The following is a 22,541-nucleotide window of genomic DNA, read 5'->3' on the forward strand; positions in this document are numbered from 1 at the left end:
GCGCGGGGTCCGGGCGATGCGTGAGGGAGTCGGGGGCGCGCGGCGCACCTGGAGGCTGTGGCGCAGGTGGGATGCCGTGGTGCCGGCGCGGGCGGTGTAAGAGGGCGGGCGAGCAGCAGACGGGCCTGGCCTAACCTGGCCTGAGTGCAGGGAGGCGCGGGGGCTTGCGCCGCTGCCCCGGCGTCTCGGGTGTGCCCGTGGCGCGGTGGGGGTGGTGGAGTGCTGGGCCGAGCGCTGCCGCGGTCCAGTGGAGGGCACCGTTGGGCAAGAGGCAGGTCAGAGGCACTCCGGCCGCTGACGGCTTCTGGGGCGCTTCGGCCGTTTGTCGTCAGGGAATCCTTCACGAATCCCGCTGCGGACGAGGCTGCGAAGCCTGTTGATTCTGCTTTCTCAATGCTGAGTTCTTGCTGCGGGAGTTACGGGCTCCATGCTGCTGAGAAGACCGGCTTTTAAATAGACGCGGCTCCTGTAAGTTAAATATTTATTCTCACAGGGAGCAAAGCTTTGAAACTTAAGTTCAACTAGCAGTTCAGTAAATAGACAGATCTGTTGACACAGAACAGTCGATTCAGAAACTGCTGTCAGTGATGACGTCCAGTTGCAGCCCAGCTTTCTGAGGGGGCAGTGAGGTGCTCTCCCTCCAGCCTGTAATAACATTAGTTCAGAAAAGAGCCGGGGGGAGGGGAGGAAGAGGATAGCTAGAAAGGTGCTCAGAAAAGGAGAGCTGGAAGATGAAACTGACTGTTGCGGTCTGTTTTACCAGCGCCAAGATAAGGGAGTAAGAGTATGAGGAGATGCCAAGTGATCTCCAGTTTCGTCATTAAGCATGCATGTTATCATGCTATTATATGATAAAAATACCTCTTCCTTAATATTGACAGGGGGGTAAGGAATCATATCTCATGGTATGTGACCATTTGTTCATGTTGCATGGGACAAAGTAAGACGTGAAGTATTCGTTTGGTCGGTCAGTAACTGTGGCTCCGTGTATAGGCAAAGCACAGTATCTGGTTTTGAAGATGTACAACACATTGTATTTCCATAGGCATAAAGGTCATCTGCACTTGCAGGTTTTTAATTGCAGGGTTTTGGTAGGAGGGCAAACAGTGAGGGGTACTTCTCTAAAATAAACTCCAAACTCAAAAAACCATAAACAGCACTATGTGAACAGGTGCATGATGGGCTCCAGTCTGTGAGGAAGTGTGGAAAGAGTGGATGGGAGAACAAAGAAGTCTGAATTTCAGCTTTCCAGGCTTATTGATTTACTTTGCTTGTGTTCCTGAATTTTGCTTGGATCTGCTGTAGGAACTTAAACCCAGTAATTCTTCATGCTTTTTGTGTCTTTCTAATGGAGAAATTAGCGAAGTAGAACTTGGCAGAGGAAGAGAGTGAAAGGACAAGTTGGGACAAACCTAAGTAAATATGAGTCTTTTCTAAGTGATGTGGACTTATCCTGCATTTGCTGATAGCTCCAGCTGGAAGCAATTGTAAGGGATTCTTGAACCTTCTTCATTCAGTGTAAGAGCAGAAGGACATCTAAAAAGACTCTTATACTTGTCCTGAAGACAAATCTATCTTGATACCAGAATGAGGAAAAAAAATTAAATTGTAGTATAATTCATAATACATAAAAAAATTTCAAGTCACCAGTAACAAGACTTAAACTGAGTGGCAGCTCAAGACTGATCTTGTCACTGACTCCTGGTGTTTAAATCTGTTGTAGATACACATAATATGTGTGTAACTGTTTTGAAATAATATTAGCATCAGTTCTGGAAATGTAAATGCTTTATTTACATAAGTAGGTAATAATCAAGTGTCCTGGCAAAACATATAGTAGTTTATCTATTGCACATCTGGGGTTCTGCCCTATGGAAAGTGCCAAATTAAAGGGAAGGGACAAGAACTGATTAATCTGTATGGCTTAAGCATGGTGGAAATTGGGTGGGAGCATTGTTCCCTGATTCCATGTTCCCTTGCTGCTTTCGTGTTATGAGAGGCTGAGGAATTGGAGGAATGGTGGCAGAGGGCACTGCTGCTACCATCTTGGTGTTGCTCTGGCAAACCCATCCATATGAGAACTATGCTAGAAGCAGGGAAGGCAGGTGGGAAGGAAGTAGAGTTGGGCTAAGCATTGTCCTCTGAGCGCTCCAACTATATCTGATCTCACTTCATCTTTCTTAATGTGGTACCAGCAGTGTGAAAAAGTGATCAGGGTGTGTTTGTGGAAATGGAGTATATCAGTGCATGCATAGGCTGGAAAAGTACTTCTGGATTCCAGAAGCAATTATTTCTGTTTTCTCTGTCATGTTTCTGTTATGTAAAGTCTTTGTTTTACTCTGTACTGACTGTGCATGCTCTAAGGTGGATAACATGACTTAATATGGTAGAGTGTGCTTGGATGTAGGATGGAAAGAGAATAGATTAAAAAAATGTAAAGGAGACCTTAAGAATCACCTTCTCTGAATGCTTTGATGGAGTCATCATAGAAGCAGAGGGAGAAATATGCTGTGAGTGCGAAACATGAAAAAATGTAATGAGACTGACCCACCTTTTTTTTTCCCCTATGTGCAGTCCTGCTTCTAGCCCTCTTGTTACCTGTTTGCTTCTTTACAGTCTCACTTCAAAACAAAATCTGACAAAAACCTATGAAGCACTTATGCCTAGATGCTACTTTCACTCTTACTAGACTATTCAGAGACAGATCAGAAACTTGGTTCACTTTCCCCACAGCTATGGATTTGTTTGAGCCTCTCAGCTCAAACAAATCAGGGCCTTGACCTGGTAAGATTAGCAAAGGAATCTGCTCATACATGAAACACAGAGCTTCAGTGGGGCCTTGCTAGTTAGCAAAAAATCCACCTTTCCTTCTGTCCCCCCGAAAAAGAGATTAAGAGGAATAGGATGAAAACATCTTCTTGCTTTAGGTGTCCGCAGTATGATTTGGAGGATTTGGAGTTTATCCAACCAGAGAAATGCTGCATAGTGAAATGCATTTTGTGCTAATGATCATTCAGTGTAGATGCAAATGTAGTGTTGTTCAAGTACTATATCAAACAAGGCTTTTCTGCATTTCCCAGAAATAACTAACAGTGTAGAACTAGTAACGCAACGGAAGATAACAATGTTTAGGGCAGTAGATAACAACCTTCAGAAGTCAGTTTGCTGTTTTTGAAGCTGAACCATTTAAAATCTCTGGATATATGCTTGTCACCTCATCCTCGGAGTTTGGTGAATTCAACTTTTTAAGGTATAATCTTGAAATTCTCATAAGCTACTGAATAAAGTTTAACTAGCAATGGCTAAATGCTCTTGAAGGGATGCTTGATTACCAGAGGTCAGTACATATATATGATTATTTTTTCCCCCCCCAATATCATGATCACTCAAAATCTGGAAGCTGTGAACTGGTTTAAGTTCTCTGAATTTTTCCATTTGCTTTTGTATTTTCTGTGCTATGAACTCACCTGTTACTTTGAAAAGCTACAGAAACAGACACTCCCACCTTTGAGCAATCTGTTCTTTAACTTTGTCTAAGCACCAGCTCTGAGGTGACAACATCTCTTTCATAAGCTGTAACAGCTTCAATTTCTCCTGCCACCCTTTTACGGTGTTTTATAGTTCTTCTCTTAATACATGCACATTAAGCAACAAAATAAAGGTCCAATTTTTGTAGCTAGCTATATGCATCTGCCTATAAGTTTCAGTACAAGGTTTTAATTTCAAGTCTCTTTTGTATTTTGTAACATTACAGTTGCCTCTTTTGTTTCCCTGGATCTTCATGTGTTTATTTGCTCCAAAACCATTTCCCAATAGCATTTTGCACTTATTTGGCAATTCATTGATGCAGAGAACAAAGAAGTCAAATTGCCAAGATAATTTATTTCTGAAAGAAATGTAGAAAGTAAATCCTTATGACACTGTTGTCAGTCTAGGTCAATTTGTTGACTTTGTTTGTACTGTGCATCTGTGAAGTTACAATGTAGTGGTGTAAAGGACTATAAATGTGACCTGGATTTTAAACCTCTAATTTGATAACCTGTAAAGCAAGATTGTTATGGACATTACCAGGATTTCTGGAAGACCTGTAATCCAAAGCTACTGAGAGGAATGAACTATATATTTTCATACTGATCAAAGAGGAAGATTTGATATATTCACATGCTTGAAGCAGGACTTTATTTCTCTGCCAGATGATCAACAAAGTAATGGGAGGCCATTAGTGTTTTTCTGAACTCTGTGTATGTGATATAGGTAAGGTGGATACTTTATATCCACATAAAAATATGTTCATGTGTTTAGTTGCATTTTCCAGGTAAAATCTGAAGTAACTGAAGATAAAAGTTGAGAATTAAATACGGGGGAAACAGATCACTTAGTGTTTAGAGAGGGGAAAAGATAAGAAACCCGATGATGACAAGATAGTATGTGGCAGATAACATGCCTGGAATGGTAAATTATGTGTCTGGCTTCCAAAACATTGCAATGACACAACATGAACAGCTGATTGTGTGAGAGGTCTTTTGCATATCGACCAAGGACATGATGATGGTTTCCTGAACCAGATGTGAATTTGGAGAATACAGAGCAAGAGGCCTGATTATTCTTCAGCAAAATCTTAAATTGGGCTGGAGGTGTGAAATAAGACTGAGTGCACAAAGACAAGCTGGTTGGAAGAAAAAAGCAGACCCAAAGCCTGATTCTGTTTTGAGCATTGCTTATCAAATGCTCACTGCAAGTCTCGTTTTCATTAAAGGAATGATGTGCCCTATATGAATATTCATACAGAATGATTCACTTCTGGGCTACGTCTTCATATTCTCCAAGATCAACAGATTGTACAGCAGATAAAGTAATTACTAAAGATAAATGTAAATTGCTGAATTGTAATCTGGATTTCAAGTACTGACAGTATAAGAACTGCTGTATTGCTTTATACTCTTCTGAAAACAAGTCTGGTTTGTCTGCACGTTCAGAGGTGACTTAGTTGGAGGATGCCTTCTTGTTTCTGTCTGTGCTGCTCATACAAAGAAGTAATTTTGTTTCCAATTTGCACTATTTTAAGATCAAAGTTTGTTTCTGAAGTCTTAGTTTGACAAGGGAAAATATTTGCCAAGTGCCTCTTGGATGTAGCAAGTCATATTTTGTACCACAATAATACAGCGCAGATGGTAGCATCTGCTTTAATAATGTGTAATCAGAACATCTTACTCTAATGACATTGCAGTAAGATTTATGAATGTGTTTCTGTGATGATGAGAAATTAATGCATGTAATTCAATCATCTCCTAAACAGAAGTATTTTGATGTTTCACTCAAGACAAAAAAAAAGTTCTCTAGCAAAGGCCTTGGGAAGGTAAATACAATATTTTAAATAGATAGGAAACCAGTGCAAAGAGGGGCCTTCCAACTTCAACTGTTCTGCGACTCTGTTATTCTGTGGTAACACTATTGTATGCTTCTTGAAACTCTTCTCACTAGGTTTATGTACAGATCTTAACAATGCAGTTAGCATAAACTCTTATTTGAATTTAGTATTAATTCCATTCCTTTTTATTCTTTTTCCCCAAGCTCCTATGCCCAGCTTAAGGTATGAATTTGTGCTTTGGTTTATTTATGAAATCACGTAAGTATGGGTTTTCTTCCAGTCGCCTTACCACATCACTCCTTAAACAGTTACATTGGCAGATTTATAGCTGCCCAGAAGAAATGGCCAAATTAGTCACTGGATTTTGAGATGTGCTCAGGACATACATCAACAACTTCAGAAGTCTTTTGTAAGCCTATTAAAAGTTTGCCTCTAATGTTCAAAACCGGATATAGAGTTTCTGCTCTATCACCACAACCAGAACAAGAAACAGTAACAGAGTACATGATCTGAAAGAGAAAAGCTGAGCATTTGAATGGGTTTTCAGTGTGATGATTTGGATCCTAGGTAAACATGTTCTTCTGTGAGCAAATACAGCTTCTTCGTATAATAGGCCTTTGAGGAAGATCTATATTGATTATGGGCTGCTTTGTGCTCCCTCTAAGGTCTTAATCTGTCTCTGGTGGTCACGGTATTTGTTTTCCTTATAGGATTCAGTAGAAAAACAACTTCTTGCCACCTTTTAATAATGTTTCGTCAGCTGGCAGGTATTGCAAGTTTCTCTCACCCATCTGAATCTTAAAAATATTAAATTTTGCTTTTGGATGTCAAATTACTGTTGTCTCATGCAGCATTGTCTCTCTGTATAATGCTTTTTCTTATAATTAGAAAATTGTGTTAATCCATTAAGTAAGAAAAGTAAATATGACAGGAGAATATATTACCATCTGATTTAGAAAATATCTGTAGTACAGTGTTTTGATACATCCTCTTCCTTATTTGTCCAGTTCTGCAAGAAGTATGATGTTCTATATTCTGAATAACAGGAGTAAAATCAATGAATTGTGTCATTTTAGATCAGGGTTTAACTTGCCATGGAGAATTTTTGCCTTTTGGTTACGCCTGTTCTTTAGGCAGAAAAAGAGAGAATTTTAGGACAGCTTTTTCCAAAGATATTTTTATTAATCTTCAGGAAGCAATCAATATAAGAATGTTTTGTTTATAAGCAGCAGTTAAAATTCCTGTTTTCATTAATGTGGTGAGTAGTGTGTGATGCGATGCTTTCCACAGTGATCCAATTGTTTTTCTTAGTTTTAATCCAAGCAGATTCAGTTTTGTTGAATTTGCTGTTTCTAGCAGAAGTATATTATTTTCTCTTCCTTCCTTCCCTGCAGACACTTATAAAAATTGCTACTGAAGCTTAAATCTGTACAGAAGTACTCAATAGTGTCAGTTCCTCTTAGTGTGGATTCAGCATGTTTGTGTTCACAGATGCAGTGTGGGTCATATTAAACCAGCCTAGTGATGTTCCAGTTATTTATAAATTGCTGCATAAAATATTTCAGAGGGAAAAATACTAATATGAAACTAAACTTTACAAAGTCAAGCTGTCTTTTTAATATTAGTTTTAAGCCTTATGTCTTAAACTGAGTTGATCTAGGCAAAAGTCTTCATATTATACTAACAAAGTTGAGGTAAATTCAGGATGCTTTATAACCTGAGTAATTCAAGAGTAGTTAACTCTGTAGTGAGAAATAATCATAAGAAATATATTTCTTATTTGTGTCTATGTAGTCTAACCCAGGCCTCAACCTTTTACCTTAAAAATGTTGTGGTTAAAAATTGTCTTTTGATCTCAAGTAATCCCTTTTCTAGTTTGTATCTCTGGGTCCTCTGGTGCCAGTTCATCTACAAAGCCTCACCTACTGTCTCTCAATTTTAAGGAATTCTTAGTATCCTCCACTCTTCTAATCCTCAAAAGTGAATTATTTCTGTCAAGATTCATTGCTTTTACTCTGCATGGGAGCACTCACCTATTCATAGTATTTCTTATATGGCATCACAGTATCACTTCGGTTGGAAAGGACCTCGAGGATCATCGAGTCCAACCTATCAACACAGACCCCATGACTAGACCATGGCACCAAGTGCCACATCCAGTCTCCTCTTGAACGCCTCCAGGGTCGATGACTCAACCACCTCCCTGGGCAACCCGTTCCAATGACGAATGACTCGCTCGGTGAAGAACTTCCTCCTCACCTCGAGTCTAAACCTCCCCTGGCACAGCTTGAGACTGTGTCCTCTTGTTCTGGTGCTGGTTGCCTGGGAGAAGAGGCCAACCCCTTCCTGGCTACAACCACCTTTCAGGTAGTTGTAGAGGGCAATGAGGTCACCCCTGAGCCTCCTCTTCTCCAGGCTAAACAATCCCAGCTCTCTCAGCCTCTCCTCATAGGGCTTGTGTTCAAGGCCTCTCCCCAGCCTTGTTGCCCTTCTCTGGACACGCTCAAGTGTTTCAATGTCCTTCTTAAACTGAGGGGCCCAGAACTGGACACAGTACTCAAGGTGCGGCCTAACCAAAGCAGAGTACAGGGGCACAATGACCTCCCTACTCCTGCTGGCCACACTATTTTTCTGAAGATCAGAAATATGGTGCAACTTGAAGGTTCCATGTAACTTTTGTCATCTCATCTCAACAACAGTACAATAAAAGAAGAAAAAGTATGTGGAGAAGCAGCAAGTGTGCAGAAAAGTACGGATTTGGGTTGCTCTGGGGAGAGTCTTGCAGGATAATGACTGTGTAAGCAGGGATGTTGTAGGGGAAAAAGAACAGATCTCAAAAGAGACTGTGAGATAGTGGCATAAAAAAGTGAGCAGTGATTGACCACTGTTGAAGTATTCACTGAAACATCATACAAAATGGAATTGAAATCAGATAAATGTATGGAAGGTAGATCCTTCAACATCTGTGAAAGATGATGGCTCCTATCCAGTCTGTTTCATAAAGTCTTGTGCTAGCTGATTATTCAGAAAGATAGAGCAGGAGGCTGATCACTATGGACCTATGTCACACTGAACATTATTAGAGACAGAGCACTCGACCAGACAGACTTTTAGTTGGGATGAGCAGGACTGTTCTTACAGTGTCATAAGTGTTCCAAAAATACATAGCTGCTTTCAGCCTCGGGGTCAGATGTGATGGATGCTTGTTTTGATTACACTACAGGCAATAAGAAATGGAAGCTGAGGCATGAGGGCCAAAGACTGTATGAGTTCTGAAAACTAAGCCAATTAACTCTGGAGTGTTTGCTCTTTGTTGGCAAAGCAGGTGATTTTTACAGAGATGCTCTGTAAAAGTCAAGGAACTGAAGAAATTTGACCTCCTTGCTTTTCTCTGAAATATCAGCTCTTTTGGCCCTGTGTTAGTACTTGCCTACTTCAATGACATAGCTCTATTTACAGACTAATATTCCAAATGATACCTGCATAAGTTAATGCAAAATCTCTGTTTCCACAGTGCCCATCTACACATCTGTAGCCCTCATGGGATGCATACACATATACTGAATAGATTAACAAAGTAAGTTGTTAGTAGTGCTTCCTCTGCTGAGTTGGTTCACTAGCAGCTTACTGGGCAAGAAGAATTATTTCCAACTACCTAACTTACTAAATGCAGAAAGGCAAACAAAAATCGAACACTTGGATTTTCTGTAAATAACTGGCCCTGGTCAAGTAGGTTGTCATGCCCAGGTTGAGAAGCCTTGCTTTCAGAGATTTCAAATAGTCTGAGAACTATTTATGAACTGTAAGAAATATACATTCTTTAGAACCTGAAAATAAGAATTAACATTTTCCGCCAGTATAGTTTGCCTACATTTTTAGGATTTTTATAGAAGACAGCTTTGAATACTCATGTTAAATATGTATACCTTATCTTCAATTTGTGTCAAGATTTTGCCCTCTGGTTTATTCTAACACAAAGAGTTCATTCATGCATGACTATTGTGTTTATTTTTGTAACTGTTTCTCACCTTTTACTTTACTAGAGCATGAATCTACTTTAACAGGATCACTCATTACATTATTATCTTAAGTTTTTCAACTCCTGAGTGTTTTGTTACTTAGTTTGTTTTTTTTAAGAGGGGGAGAATGCCTTTTTTTTTTTTTTTCCCCTTCCTTCCCCCCCCTTTTTTTCCCCCCTTAATTTTTACCAAATAGAAATGGAATGTTGGATGACAAAGGAGATAAGTGAAAAAATACACAAATTATTTTAATTCAATATTAAATAATGAATGCATTTTTATTTTTATGATTCACGAAGCTGGGATCCACATTTCTGTTTATACTATGGTAACAAAACAATGAGAACAATTTAAATTATTTAATTTTATTTATTATTAAATTTCTTAAGGTTTTATGGATAACATTTAAAAAAACATTGAAGGAATGAAGGGATTTCTGCTGTTGATAGAACTGCTATGAGAGCAGCTGAAGTGACCTCTCTTTACACATGCCATTCTGCCAGCATCAGGTTTTACATGTGAGGATGAGACTTTGTACAAACATGAGTCAGGAAATTCAGTTATGGTGCCAATAGCAACTGTAACCTAATATCCACGAGTACTGTGGAGGAGTTACTATGAGGTGATTTGTGTCTTAAAGCATCATAAAATATCAGTCAGATCATGTAGCGTATTTTTAAGGGTGCTTTCTTTTTTTCCTTCCCCCTCACTTCCCCTGAAATTGCAATTCAGACTCATGCTAGCAAACTTAATGAGTTTATTTTTGAAAACAGATGTTTGGCTGTGACTTTGCTACTTCATAATGCAGTATATTTAGCTACATTCTGCTCCATTCATATTTTAAATCATATCATTTAGTATGATATGTTTAAAAGCAGCCTAGTACTTAACTGCTTCTCGCTCTTTTATCAGTGGCATACAAACCCAGTGATTTATCAGTGCCAGGGTGACAGCCCTCTGCCTGCATAAGCTATTTGAAATTATTTTGTTAATGAGCTTAGTTAACTCATTTTCATCATGGAGATAGTGTACTAGTACTGTGCTTCACCTAAGGGTGTCCCTTCATATAAGGACTCCCAGCAGTATCTTGTCTACAGACTTTATCTGTTCTTCTGCTATCTACCTGAAATAGTTCAGTATCAGGTCTTCATTCTACTTTGGCTAATGTATATTTCTCTCTGGAGCTTCCTCCTCCCCCTCAGTGTAGACCCTTTATACTTTCTGTCAGAAAATATTATTGTTATTTTAATTCTCATTCTAGTTATTCTTGAAAAAATGCTGTAGTTTTACTTTTATTTAATATGTAAAAGTTAATCAGTGAAGGAAGGGTTCTGTTTGCCCCTCTGCTTATTCTTATGAAGCATATGAAGGGGAAATAGAGTAAGTTGTATATGTACTAACAAATACATTAAATTTAAGCTATAATCAGATTAATAGGATTTCAAGCTGGGTAGTCCTGGAGGATGCTGTAGAAGTAGTGTTCCTTAGGTGGTTATTTCAGAAATACTTTTGTTCCCAGCAGCCGTGGATTGTTATTTAGAACTGAGGATTCACCTAATTAAAGAGTCATGTTAGGTTCCTAAAGGCCAAATCTGCACTTGTAAGGTGGGAAATGACCGGTGGAAATGGTGCACATTAGTTTGTTCCAGTTCAGGAGTCATCTTGCAACTGAGAAAAGTGTGGAGGACTTCTGAAGCTTACCCAAGCCACTTGGTATTTCATTACACCATTAAGTATAAAGCAGTGTAATATAGGAATTTGACTCTTTAATCAGTTTACAAATATGTATTTATTCATCTCAGAAGAAAATATGACAGTAGTTATTTAGAAGGCACAGCTAATAATTCTAAGAAGGAATTTGTAGGACACTCAAACTATGTGTATTAAGGCAAGATCTGAATTCTTGTCAAAAATCAGATCTTTCTGTATAACTGTTGGCAACCTCATTATTAAAAGCAACCTTGAAAAAACATCTGACATATGAGTTGCCTAAATGTTCATGTTCATCTCTGGACAGCTGCTGCTTTAAGGTAGCCATGAAAGATCCAAATTTAATTAAGGCTTTTCATAATTCTGAAGACCATCTTGCTCATAATGAATATGTCTGTTGAATGTTAATGTTCTTCTTGGACACAGTAAGCTATACTTTTACAAACAGAGAGTAGATGAAGAAATTTGCAAGTGATATTGGCTCTAAGCACAATAATTCTACCAGAGATTTTTTCATCTTGTTTGAAATGCAAATCTCAGATTGGGTATCTCAGAGGGTAAAGCTAGCTGAGCAAAATATATTTAGGGCATTCAAACCAGTTTGCTCCCTCTGCACTTCCTGGAAGATCTTGTTACTTAGGTAATTATAACACACAGGATTGCAATATTATTTTTTTTCCCTTGTGGGCTGGGCTCTAAATTAGTATGTGTATGTGCCTTAGAAGGGCTGATAATAATTCAGACCTGTATCGGCTTAACAGTAAAACTTTGGCTATTAATAGTGAGTAATTTTTGCAGATCAGGAAGGAAATTCTTTTCTTCTTAGGGACCAGAAAAGGTGAGTAAAATTAATTCTTGCATTTTCTTGGTGTATAAATTAATCTAATAAATCCTGAAAGTTAGAATTAGCTAATATGAAAGCTTGCAATATCATGTTAAGAGTTTTTGCTCCATCCTTACCAGAGCTTTAAAAAAAAGATGTATTTTTTTCAAAATAATTGCATATTTTTATGTAGTGGGTAAGTCATGGTGTTGTGAATCTGTTGATGTTGACCAGGAATGAAAATGCTGATAGGAATTTCAATTAAAATGCCAGCAAAGAGGTGGATCCTATTTGAGGATGCCTTGGGATTGATCCAGCTGTCTTGTTATCTAATTTTTTAAAATTATTTCTTTAAATTCCCAATTGCAGCTGTTTCTGTAGATCTAGACCAGAAATGGTAACTGAAAGCATATGAGATCAAACAAGTTGTTTTCATAGCATTGCTCAGAACAGTCACATTATAAGAAGGGAGTGTCTGGGAAAGTGAGACTTGCCTGAAGCACAAGCAACAGGTCTGTCTAGAAAAAGATGTCAAGCAAGTAATATCACATTATCACTCCAGAGCAAAGAACAGTGCTTTTACAAAGAAAATATTGTTTGATCAGCAGGTTTGACTCTAGCTTAATGCAGTTAAACTGTAAATACAGTGTGGGTATAGTTGAAAAAAATAGGCAGTGTGGGAGCTGGGAGATACAGTGCTTAGGTCTGGTGGTATTTTCCAGTATAACTTTATGGTTTGTGCCAAGGAGTTGATTAAAGGTTTTCTGTAAGTATAAATTCAAGTATGTGATATAATGTATCAGCATTTTCTGGTTGGGTGTTTTGTTGTTTTTTTTTCACTGCAGATGGTGAAATACTGATGGTAGTCCTGCATCTTGTTAATAACAACTGTGTATAGCTCCAGTATATGAAGTAGCTAACAGCACAAAATAGAGCATGCAGTGCAATCTAGCAATAGAAACTCTGCGCTATTTTAAGTATTTTTCACATTTTTAATCCTTTCTAACTTTGTGCCAGTTACTGTCCTGATTTACCAACACAGCTGGTGGCCATGGATTTCTGGAGAAGGGCTGGTCACAGTGGCAAGTCTCTTAGCTGTCACAAAAATATTTTCATCTATGTGAATTGCCCTTAGAGATGACTGTAATATTTATTTAAATAAAAAATAATTGCATTCTTTGCATTAGTAATGGCATAAATACAGATAAGGGACACTTCAGTGGCATTGGAATAATCAACAACATACAATGGCCAATACACATGCCTAGAACCTGCAGCATTTGAGTTGTTAGAGTGCTACAAAAGTTATGCATATGTATGATCCCTGTTCATTGCTGTGTGGGCACTAGTTTCATGCTTCAGTGATGAAGTGATGTGCAAAAGGGTCTTAGTGCAGAGAGAATTTTCTTGCAGGCAGTGAAATGGGCAACATAAATTCTTTTCCCCTTTGAAATGTCATCTGTTGACAATAGTGACTGCTACTTGACTAAGAGTCTAGCAACACCAACTCAGAAGCAGTGACTAATTTTGGAACATGTTTGTAGCCCTTAATGTCAGAGGGTAACATGAATGTCTTTAATCCTGTTTTAAAGAGGCAGCAGTAACTTCACATTTAGGTTATTAGAATGGAAAGAACTATATTTTTAATGTCACAAAAGAAATGGCAGAAAGACTGGGGTATAGAAAGAAGGAGTTAAAATTATTTCATTGTCATTACTCTTAAGGCAACAATCAAAAAGAGCTCCTGCAGAGTTCTGCTTGTAGGTTAAGCATGATTTTTACCATGTGTTCATTCTTTCATTGAACTCTACTTAATCCTCTGCAAAAGTTTGAAATCCACTGGGAAAACCATTGTAAAGGATGAGGGATGAGGAGCCTCAAGCTTCCAGTATTTGAGACTGCTGATTTTGTTTCCAGCTGTATTTCCTTGTTTTGAAAACCGAGAATGATCATTGATGGATGGAAACCTCAGAAATCCCAGGTCCTCTATCTAGAATAGGAACAATCTAGTTAGTTTTCCTATTGTTAGGCTGTATTTTTGCTAGTGTGGATTTTTCTTTGTCTGGCTTAAATTATGATGCAACAGTGACACATTTTTCTGTCAGAGCTGGTTTAGTGTAAAACACATGGTTTCCTTTGTGTTTTTTTTCAGCAGAGAGATTAAAGGTCTGAAGAAATCACAGATGATGGCTTCTGACGCTAGTCATATGCTGGAAGCAGCTTTGGAGCAGATGGATGACATCATTGCAGGTATAATAATGCTTTATTTTAGAGCAAACTAAGTTGTGTTTTTACCTCCTGCAATTTTGATGTTTCTTTGTTTGGGGTTTTCTCTAAACTTTTTCATGATTATGCTCAATTTGCCCAGATCTTTGAAACAGATTTCTATGATTCAACAGTTATGTCAAGAAAATCTAAAGTAAAATAAAGGAAGAAAACCCTCAGTTCCACCTCAGACATGTGAATATTGAAGTAAAAGGGATTTACTTTGCTCTAATGCTGTGTGGTAACTTCACAGCATCCTAATTCATGTGGTAATTTTCATATTGTAAGTGCTTATTATTTCAGTGTGCCTTTGAAAAAAGTTTTCATCCAAAACATCCAGTTTACTGGTTAGTATGCATCTGTATTTTACACACACACATAGACATAAATGTGTGTGTGTGTATAAAATATGCATTATTTTCTTTCTTTATGACATCTATATTTATGATAGCAGGCCCTCCAGGTAATTAGTAGCTAAGCTGAGTTAGAATGCATATCTTTTTCCTGACATTTATATCCAGGAATGAAGCTATGAATTTCTTTTTTCACAGCTAGCCACTAGAAAAGCATATGATACAAGGCAGCATTTGCTGTCTTTTAGTGTTCTCGTGGTAAGGCAATTAAAAAGTTTCTCAACATTGCAACATCCAAGAAGAGAAGTTGATTTCTGTGGTTAGGACTCAGTAGCCTTGGGGTTTGTGCTCACATGCTGTTTGATATGAGCTCCTAAAAGAATTATTTGGGTAGGGCTAGAAACTCACTTGTGAGGTTTGCTGAACCTTTATAATTTTAAATAGTGACACCCATGCTGTGCTAATTCTTTTTTCCCCCTCTTCTTTCTTCTCTTGTAGTAAACATTCATATCCAGAGACTAATACAGTGTCAATAGAGCTTCAATTCCAGCATCAGGCTGTGATTAATCAGGAATTCATTATCCAGGATTTCTAGTTAAAATAATTTCTAGATTTTTTTTTTTCATCCACATATGTGTCTCCATTCTAAATGTGCAAGCTTTAACAGACTGTTATGATAGGCAGAAGTGTAAATGTGAGTATTTGATAGACATAACTCTACAAATCATAGAATCTAGACCTCAGAGATTATCAAGTTCAACCTATTACCTAATACCTAACACCTCATGACTAACTAAACCATGGATTCACATGCCACGTCCAATCCTTTTTTGAGCGCCTTTTGCTGGATGTGGCACCATTCACCACCACTCTCTGGGCTTGGCCCTCCCACAAGTTCCTAACCCAGAACACAGTTCTCCTGTCCAAGCCACAGGCTGACAGCTTGGCCAAGAGTTTGCTATGGGGGATGGTGTCAGAGGCCTTGCTGAAGTCCAGGTAGACTACATCCACAGCCTTCTCCACATCCACCATGTGAGTCACCTGATCATAGAAGGAGATCAGGTTGGTGAGGCAGGACCTGCCCTTCCTAAAGCCATGCTGGCTATGCCTGATTCCTTGGCCATGCTGTGGGTGGGCTGTGATTGCCCTCAAGATGATCTGCTGACAGGCCTGGAGTTTGCAGGTTCTTCCATCTGGCCCTTCTTGTGGATGGGCATCACATTGGCCAGTTTCCAGTCATCTAGGACTTCTCCGGTGAGCCAGGACTGCTGGTAAATAATGCAGAGTGGCTTGGTGAGCTTATCGGTTCTATTGAACCAAAGAAGTTAATTAGGATTTTGATGTTTCACCTCTTAAAAAACACAGTGAAGCATTTGGCTTCCCTCAGATATGTAAAGAGAGAACAAGAAAAGTAAGTCTTAAACCATAAATTTTAAGTTAGGGAGCTAAACTAATTTCTTTGCCATTGCAAACCTTAGTTTAGGATTCTGGACAGCTCTCTAAAACTGAGGTAATGTAGAAACCCATATCCCTTTAATTATGCAGTGGAACCTATGCTTGTAAATCACCTGCATACATCTGGAAACGAAACATCTCTCTTCTGTGATGATTTATACATAGCTCAGCAGAGCCTGGTTATATTGTGGGTGCACGTATGATTCCTACCTTCAGAAAAATGAAAGAAAAAAGGGCATATTCTATATACACGAATTTTCAGATTAGATATTTTCTTCCAGGAGTTGTCAGAGCTTTGTGGTCTGTTTTTATTTGAAGGAAAGGGCTACAAAACTTGTCATGATTTTGAGGGGTTTCGGGTTCATCATTCCGTAGAATTGAATCTTTTCAATCTTTTCTGTTACTAGATCATGCTCCAAATATATCTCAAATTGTCCTGTATCTCCTCTTCTGAGCAGTAAAAGACAACATATTCAACAAACAGATTTTATCACCTTCTTATCTGAGCAGTGCTATGGGTTGGGTTTGGTTTTTTTTAGAAAAAATGACAGTTTTAATTGAAGGCATAGTTCCATATTCCCTCTGAAACATTTTACAGCCTTATGCACTGTATGGTTTTTCACTGAGAGGAGAACAATGCTACTCAGTAGTGTTTCCATTAATAGAAGCTCTGAGAGATGGTGGTTGTGAGGCTAGTTCTGGGAAAGATGAGAAGTTTAGTGTCATATTTTTTCCCACAGTATGGAAAGATACCCTTGTATTATGTGGCATAACCAATTCAATGGCAATATCATAGTGTATCATTCAGGGTTGGAAGGGACCACAAGGATCATCTAGTTCCAACCCCCCTGCCATGGGCAGGGACACCCCACACTACCTCAGGCTGCCCAGAGCCTCATCCAGTCTGGGCTTAAACATCTCCAGGGATGGGGCCTCGACCACCTCCCTGGACAACCCATTCCAGGGTTTCACAACCCTCATGGTGAAGAATTTCCTCCTCACATCTAGCCTGAATCTCCCCACCTCCACCTTCATTCCATTCCCCCTAGTCCTGTCACTACCTGATATCCTGAGCAGTCCCTCCCCAGCCTTCCTGTAGGCCCCCTTCAGATACTGGAAGGCCACAATGAGGTCACCTGGGAGCCTTCTCTTCTGCAGACTGAACAGCCCCAACTCCTTCAGTCTGTCCTCATAGGAGAGGTGCTCCAGCCCTCTGATCATCCTCATGGCCCTTCTCTGGACACGTTCCAGCACCTCCAGATCCCTCTTGTAATAGGGGCTCCAGAACTGGACACAGTACTCCAGGTGGGGTCTCAGCAGGGCTGAGTAGAGGGGGAGGATCACCTCCCTCAACCTGCTGGCCACACTGCTTAAGAAAAAGCAATCACTTGTTCTGGTTTCATGCCGGAAAAATAATTGAGGTGAGAAGCCAGCTTTGATTTTTTTTATTTTTTTTTTTAATTTCTAAATATTATTTTAATTTTCCTTATCCCTTTTCCAGATTGTTTGTGCCCATAATATTTTAGAGTTTAATCTTGATAAATGAAGAATAGAATTAAAATGTTTCAGCCTTGCATATAGCATTGCTTCTGCCCCTCTCAGTTGCCATGGTGGTAGAAACAGTGTTACAGAGAAAGAAAGCAAATGATGGTAGAAATATTCTGTGTGAATCAGCAGCTTGCATGTCCCATTTACAGCTTTTTTTGTGGTGGTGTTGGTGCCCAAGCTCTAAAACAAAAATATTCAGACACGCTAGTCATACGTGGAGTTTTCCACAGACCATGAGCAAATGGTCTGTGGAAACCTCTTCAAGAGAGCTGACTTTGACTTCACAGTATTTACATTTTCAGTCTGATGTCCAGTGATAGTGGAAACCAGGCTTATAGAGACACATCTAATGGGAAAAGACTCAAGATATTCCCCAGACAATGAGTCTGTCAAGTCTCATCAATACTTATTGAATACTTCCCATATGATTTCATAATTATAGCTACCTATACCAAATTATTGCTTTTTTCCTTTACCTTTTCAGTTATAACCTAAAGTAAAAGCTGACTTGAGTGGGAAGGTTGTTTACCTTATTTATTTACTAATTATTTTCTGTATTTAAGATGTCTTATACTTGAGTGAAGTCTGTTCTGGTTGTTCTCCTCTAGCCAATGTTCTGTGTGTTCTAGAACAGATTCTCAAATATTTTGGTATGATTAAAGGACCAAATATACCTTCTGGAGCCTATACTTGCATACAGTTATTATCCCAATTTGTCTCAAGTTGAGGAACATAGTAGTTATTCAAATTTAAGTCTCTGTAATTGAATACAGTAAGCTTCTGTATGTAATTTGGGCATAGAGTGGAAAACAGGAATGCACTCCTCTCCTGTAGGGTGAGAAAACTAATAAGACAGGAAACACCTTCAGAAGAGCTGCAGGACTGTTGTGGAACAAACCAAGACTGAAAGTCTTATAACTGCAGGTTTTATATACCATATTATGTAAATAGTGGACAAATCACCTGTATAAATGTAGCTGCTCCTGGAGTAGACTGGAAACAGCAAAAACTGGTCAGCCTGTATGCTATTTCAGTTCACTGTATCCAGATTCTATGGAAATTTCTAAGTAGCACTAGATTCAAAGATTAAGACTAAACTTCCTAACTGATGGAGACTTACATAGCTGATGAAAAAGATGTTTCCTCTAGAATGAGGCCTGAGTGGGTTCTAGCAGAACTATGCTCTTCTCTTGAACTCTCTCAGTTTATTGAGGAGACTGTTAGCTGTATTTATTAATAAAATACTAGATTGTGGTCTTGTCCTTTAAGGTAAGAACTGGACATGCAAATACATGTTACAAATATTTACAGATTTGTGGTCCTACTTTTAGCCTTCTATCTCTAGAAGTCATACACGTCCCTTACTCCAAATGTTAACAAAGCTCATACATTAGAATAAACTTTATTAGAATAAACCAAACCAGGTTGGAAGAGACCTTCAAGATCATCGTGTCCAACCCACCCAAACAGCTAACCCATGGCACCAAGCACCCCATCAAGTCTCCTTCTGAACACCTTCAATGACAGCGACTCCACCACCTCCCCGGGCAGCCCATTCCAATGGGCAATCACTCTTTCTGTATAGAACTTCTTCCTAACATCCAACCTGAACCTCCCCTGGCGCAGCCTGAGACTGATTAATCCAGTTGAAAAGGTCTCACTGTAGACTCTGCATCTCAGTGCAATACAAAATATTGTGAGTGTTTAGAGTGCATGAAAGTAGAATTGGGAAGCAAGATTAAGAAATCGAATTTCACTGGGCTTGATCAAATTTGACAGATAAGTCAGTGTTCCCAAGTCCTCTATGCTTCAGTACATCCATACTGATAGCTCACCCTCATAGCTATATAAATTAGGCATGCTAAATGATTAGCCTTATTTGACTAAAATAGCAAAAAGGGCTAATGTGATTGTCAAGCAACATGACTTACCCATTAGCTTGAATGACTTGCACTCCTAACAGAGGCTTTCTCTGAAGAAAGCACCCTTATGTCAAATCCGTCCATGCATTCTTTGAGGAGCATGACTTCAGCATTGCTTTTCTGTGAAGTATGACCAAGTCATTACTTTCCCTTTTATTTAGCCTATGTTCATTTATTATAGAGTACAGATTGATTATTTTTTTATTTGCAATATATATCCTAATGAATTAAAACCATTTTTATTTTTCTTTTATATCAAACTGCATCTGTCAGTAAAAATCCTGTCACAATATTATAGTCTGCCTCAGCTCCAGAGTCTCATTAAATTCACAAAGTAATCAAAGTAATTAGTGACTTTCCTTTTAACAAGAGCTTCTGCACTTAGTGCGTCCTGAAACGTAACGGGACAGTTAAATGTGTTTATCACATGGGTGTGTACTGACATTTCAGTATTAACACTGGAAGATTTAAAAATATAAATGATTTCAAAGTTTGTCCAAGAAGTTGGCCATGTTTAAATTCTCTTATCTTGAGGTGGCAAAATGCTTGTGTTGTGTTGTTTTGTCTGTGTGCTACAAACCCAACCTCTACCCATACCTTTGCTGAAAAAGGGCCCTTTATGGGAACTTATACTTGAGATGAACAAGAATTTATTTCCTTATGGGATTTATTTGCCAGTATTTGAAGGACCTGTTTGTGTGTGGTTTTGGGTTTTTTTTGAGTTGTGTGCGTTTTGTTTTGTGGTGTTGGGTGGTTGTTTTATTTGGTTGTGTGGTTTTGGGGGACTTGGGGGGTGGGGTTTTTTTGGTGTGGGTGTTTGGTGTGGTGTTGTGGTGGTTTTTTTTGTTGTTTGTTTCAGTTGTTTGTTCTGCTCCATCTTAATGAATTTCAGGGTTTCTGGAATAAGGTTCTCTCTGAATTCCTATCTAAAGAATAGGAAATAAAAATATTTCCTAATCAGATCCAATCAGATCCTGGGCTGCATCAGGAGAAGTGTGGCTAGCAGGTTGAGGGAGGTGATCCTCCCCCTCTACTCAGCCCTGCTGAGACCCCACCTGGAGTACTGTGTCCAGTTCTGGAGCCCCTATTACAAGAGGGATGTGGAGGTGCTGGAACGTGTCCAGAGAAGGGCCACAAGGATGATCAGAGGGCTGGAGCACCTCTCCTATGAGGACAGACTGAAGGAGTTGGGGCTGTTCAGTCTGCAGAAGAGAAGGCTCCGAGGTGACCTAATTGTGGCCTTCCAGTATCTGAAGGGGGCCTACAGGAAGGCTGGGGAAGGACTTCTCAGGATCTCAGGTAGTGATAGGACTAGGGGGAATGGAATGAAGCTGGAGGTGGGGAGATTCAGGCTAGATGTGAGGAGGAAGTTCTTCACCATGAGAGTGGTGAAACCCTGGAATGGGTTGTCCAGGGAGGTGGTTGAGGCCCCGTCCCTGGAGGTGTTTAAGAGCAGACTGGATGAGGCTCTGGCCAGCCTGATCTAGTGTGGGGTGTCCCTGCCCATGGCAGGGGGGTTGGAACTAGATGATCCTGGTGGTCCCTTCCAACCCTGAATGATACTATGATACTAATGACCTCATCCTTTACCCATGGTCATATGAAGTTGTATACCTCATCACAGCATTTACTCTGAATGGTAAGGACTAGGCCCATGGCATTTTAAGTGAGGAAGGTAGGCAACTTTTTTCTGCTTCATAAGGGATTGAAATTGTGCAGACCATAGAGAAAGCACTTAATCCTATCTTTTGTAGTGTGTGATGTGGGGGTGGGTTTTATTTTATTTGAAATATACAGTGAGTGACATGCAGCTGAAGGGCAGTACAAGCTTCTTGTGATTGTGCATAATGATTGAAGAACAACTTTTTCTTCTTTGCAATTTATGAACAACTTTAGATTTTTATCAATTACTTCCTATTCAAGGTATACAATATTTTCAAATCCAAAATTTAGTTTCTGTTGCAAAATTGGATGGCTTTTTATAGAATGAATATGAAGGTCTTTGTATAATTTCACTTTCAGATCTCTGAGATGGACTGTCATTGAAGTAATGATGAGAGAAACAAGATTAACAAATGAAGTTGCTCATTATTTAAGTATGGATCAGAATAACTGAACAGGAACAGCTGGAATGGTTTTCTTGTATTTTCTAAAATGGTGATTGAGTTAATAGGCTGTGCTTCAGTTAGGATTAGTCTGTTTTTATTTTCTTTTTCAATCACTAATTTGGGCTTTTTTTTCCTGAACAAAGGAAATAATTAATGCATAGAAGTAACAAAATAAACAAGTGCTGTAGATATATTAAGGTGAGCACTTGCAAAGTTGTACTACACAAGATACTATAATGGCTTTTTTGAATCATTAACTACAGCATATTTGTGCATAGCCCTTATAGCAACAGAGATATGAATAAGGAAATTAAATAATGAAGTAGACAAAATCATGTCTTTGAAAGAGGAATGCATAAATACCTGTCATAACAGTTTCAGAAAATTATGTATCAAGAATATTGGGGGGGGGGTGTGTGATTTAAATTGTGACCTTTTCACAGACTGTTAGGGGTTGAAAGAGACCTTGAAAGATCTAGTCCAACCCCTTGCCAGAGCAGGACCACCTAGATGTGGTCTACCTTTAACCATCCTAGATGTTAAAGGAGAAAATACAAAAACTTAACACGAATATCTAAGGTTTATAATTTGTAGTTCAACACTTTATTGTACAGCATTTCTTATAGCTTGTAAGGTGCTGACATTCAGCTTCTGGTGCTTGATGTCAGACAAGCTAATTAGTTAATTACTTAGATGTCAGCAACAGCAAATCTGTAACAATTCTGAATCTTTTAGAAATTTAAAAAATACAGGAATTACTTGGCTGTTTATTTAATCCATGCTTTTCCACATCAGCTATCTATTGTCTTTCTTTTTGGTTTGTTATCAACAGCTAAGAAATGGCCATGCAAGCCATGCTCACAATTGACAGCCATTTGATACCATGTTTTGTAGGGACTTTACACAAGCTGTAGCCTTAATGCTAAGGCCTTGCATAACTGTTCGAGTGCAGTTTTGATCTATGTTTTAA

The 22,541-nt window shown here is 38.9% G+C and overlaps 1 protein-coding gene across 11 annotated transcripts in view; it reads left to right on the forward strand.

The window, feature by feature from the left end:
• PPFIBP2 (PPFIA binding protein 2) overlaps positions 1–22,541 on the forward strand; it is an 88,274-nt gene continuing 65,733 nt past the window's right edge. For 4 of the 11 annotated variants that reach the window (XM_068147901.1, XM_068147907.1, XM_068147908.1 and 1 more), the window contains exons 1-2: positions 1–66; positions 14,073–14,170. In XM_068147901.1, coding sequence (XP_068004002.1) covers positions 17–66; positions 14,073–14,170 — 148 coding nt within the window. In that variant the 5' untranslated portion in view covers positions 1–16. Of the gene's footprint in view, positions 67–181; positions 469–11,833; positions 11,936–14,072; positions 14,171–22,541 lie in introns of those variants that run through there. The other 7 variants (XM_068147905.1, XM_068147906.1, XM_068147903.1 and 4 more) reach the window with 5 other exon arrangements.

Source organism: Melanerpes formicivorus, unplaced genomic scaffold, assembly GCF_026170545.1.
Source record: "Melanerpes formicivorus ecotype bairdi unplaced genomic scaffold, bMelFor1.0.p_v2 SCAF_16, whole genome shotgun sequence".
Taxonomy (NCBI): Eukaryota; Metazoa; Chordata; class Aves; order Piciformes; family Picidae; genus Melanerpes; species Melanerpes formicivorus.